At 41.6% G+C, this 2,875-nt stretch overlaps 1 protein-coding gene across 1 annotated transcript in view; it reads left to right on the top strand.

The window, feature by feature from the left end:
- Positions 1 to 217: 217 nt before the first annotated feature.
- The window catches only part of LOC105756692 (zinc finger protein 266-like), a 4,171-nt gene continuing 1,513 nt past the window's right edge, over positions 218 to 2,875 (top strand). The window contains exons 1-2 of the mRNA XM_023738657.1: positions 218 to 282; positions 1,479 to 1,640. Of these exons, the coding sequence (XP_023594425.1) occupies positions 218 to 282; positions 1,479 to 1,640 (227 nt within the window). The remainder of the gene's footprint in view (positions 283 to 1,478; positions 1,641 to 2,875) is intronic.

Here is a 2,875-nt window from a genome sequence, read left to right as displayed (position 1 = left end):
TTCTCAACATTGCCAAAGTACGGAAACAGCAAAATGTGTCAGAAGCTTTCTTTGCTCACAGCTACCTTTTCCCTCTGAGTATTTTCTTTCCTTTTTCTTTCATGTTGTGAACCTCACCTTAAATCATTGGTCAGCTTCTCAAAACCTTATTGATGGAGACAAGCTATCCACTGAAAATATAATAGTACGACTCATGAAAAATGACAACTGTTCCTCGATGGTAAAAGTCCACGAATTGCCTATCACTGAAGATAAGGATAACAACCAGAAAACACTTGTGAGGTGAGTATCATTTATGTGAGAGACAGCAGTGCTTCATGAGAGAGTCTTAAGAAGATATAATGACATTAAAATATTTATATATCTAAGGAACCTAGGTGGGACATATGGTTAAGCACTTGATTGCTAACCCAAAGCTTGGCAGTTCAAACCTATCTGGTGGCTCTGTGGGAGAAATACCTGGCAATCTGCTTCTGTAATAATTACAACCAAGAAAACCCTATGGTGCGGTTCTTCTCTGTCACATGGTGTCACTGTGAACTGGAATTAACAGCACTTAACAAGAACTATATATATACATATATATGTATACAGACACAGCCTCACATGCATATGTGTATACACACACACACACACACATATGTATGTATAAAAACCCATTGCTGTCAAATCTTTTTCTGACTCATAGTGACCATATAGGACAGAGTAGAACTGCTCCATAGAGTTTCCAAGGCTGTAATCTTTAAGGAAGCAGACTGCCCTATCTTTCTCCCTCGTAGCCGCTGGTGGGTTCAAACTGCCAACTTCTTGGTTAGTAGCCGAGAGCTTAACCACTGCAGCAGCAGGATTCGTAGGTTTTTATGCACATATATATACGTGTATATATGTACGTACGTATATGCACACACACACAGGCACACACCTGCTGGTCACTTTTCGACATGTTTAAGTTCCAAAGACAAGATCTTTTTGCCGAAATCGGCATTATGTGAAAATGAAGGATTTTTTTTCCTGTTTTTAGACCATTTGTCAAATTATATTTAGAAAATATGATCATACACATAATAACAGCTAAGATTTACTAATGTACTCGTTACTATGATGAGTCCATTTATGAATTATTCCTCTGAAGAAGGAGGCTTGGAGGAGACAAAGCTGGATAAAGCTGTGCTGTGTCCCTGGAGGGCCCACAGCTTAACCACTTCACCTTTCTCCTGTGCTTGGTCAGAGATCCCTTTGTGGAGCTGCCTCCAGGGCTCCAGTCCCACCCCTACGAGCTCTGCATTCCAGATCCCAGAGCCTATCCTGCTCCTGGCCTGGCGAGTCACCAAGGCTCAGGGTTTTGTGAGTGAGCTGTGAGCCTAGCTACGCAATCAGGCCCTGTTCACCTCACTTTGGCGTGTCATTAAACTCGCAAACATTTCTTCCAAATACCTTCTCTGTTGCAATTTCTTTCCTAGCTTTCCACACCCCTACAGTTTTGAGTTGCAGGGCCTCAGGTTGCATAGGATAGAAACCCAGAAGAGGTGCCTGCTGGCTGAGCACTGCGTGTGCATCCATCTGGAGGCTCTGGCCACAGAGGAGCCCGGCCCTGTCCAGCAGCTGGATGTGGCAACCCTGCCAGCAGAAGGTACCAGAGGGTGCAGGGTAGCACTGCCCAGGTTCTCTGAGGCCACTCTGAAACCCTCTTCATTAATGTGCAAAATAATAGAGTTTTCCAATTTTCACAAATGCGAAATTTCAGATAATGAGGTAGTTGATAAGTGAGGAGTAGGGATGTCTGTGTATGTGTGTGCATCTCAAATCTGTTGTCTATTCTGACTCTTGGCGGTGCTGCTGGGTGGGTTTGATCCACCAGCCTTTTGGTCACATGGGGTCACTAAGCTGGAATCAACTCAACAGCACTTAACAAGAACAATTATATACATACATATACACACAGACACACACACATATGTGGCAGTACAAACTTTTGTGCCATTGAGGTATCTTATATGTGTATATAAAATCAGTTCTAATATTGTGTGTTCACAGAATTTTCACAATACAATGTTTTCATAAATGTGAGTCAGATATTTAATATTTGAAACATTTCACTTAAATACAGTTGTTAGAGAGCACCATACTTAGAAACTCAGTAAAAATAATGGTAGCATGTCTGCTAGATGATTTAATCTACAAAACATGAGACAATTCAGGGCAAAAAAAATACATGTTTAATCTGTATAGTAATGGTGAAATGCTAACAAATTAGTATCCAACAGCATGCTGCCTATTTTTAACAGAAGGCATATATTAGAGAACCTCTTCGAAAGTAATGAAGACAATCATTGTGGACAGACCCTCAACCAGATTCCAAATCTTTCTGTGCTAAAAAGAACTCCTGTGGAAGCATATCCTTCTGAATGCCTTGAATGTGGAAAATTCTTGATGAATCATTCATCACTTAAGCATCATATCAAATCTCACTCTGGATGCAGTGCCTATCAGTGTAAGGAATGTGGAGTACCCTGCAGTTGTCCCTGTTACCTCAGCACTGCTGTGAGAACTCTAACTGGAGAGAAATCCTATGAATGTAAGAAATGCGGCGAAGGCTTTCGTCATTCCTCAAAGCTCACTATACATATGAGAATTCGCAGTGGAGAGACACCTTATGTATGTAAGGAATGTGGGAAAGCCTTTAGTCAGTCCTCAAACCTCGCTGCACATATGAGACTTCACAGTGGAGAGAGGCTTTATGAATGTGCGGAATGTGGGAAAGCCTTTAATCTTTCCTCAAACCTAGCTAGACATATAAGAATTCACAGTGGAGAGAGACGTTATGAATGTAAGGAATGTGGCAAAGCCTTTCATTGGTCCTCAGCCCTCACTGCAC

This window comes from Trichechus manatus, unplaced genomic scaffold, assembly GCF_000243295.1.
Source record: "Trichechus manatus latirostris isolate Lorelei unplaced genomic scaffold, TriManLat1.0 scaffold00120, whole genome shotgun sequence".
Classification (NCBI taxonomy): domain Eukaryota; kingdom Metazoa; phylum Chordata; class Mammalia; order Sirenia; family Trichechidae; genus Trichechus; species Trichechus manatus.
This window is presented reverse-complemented; position numbering and strand designations above follow the sequence as displayed.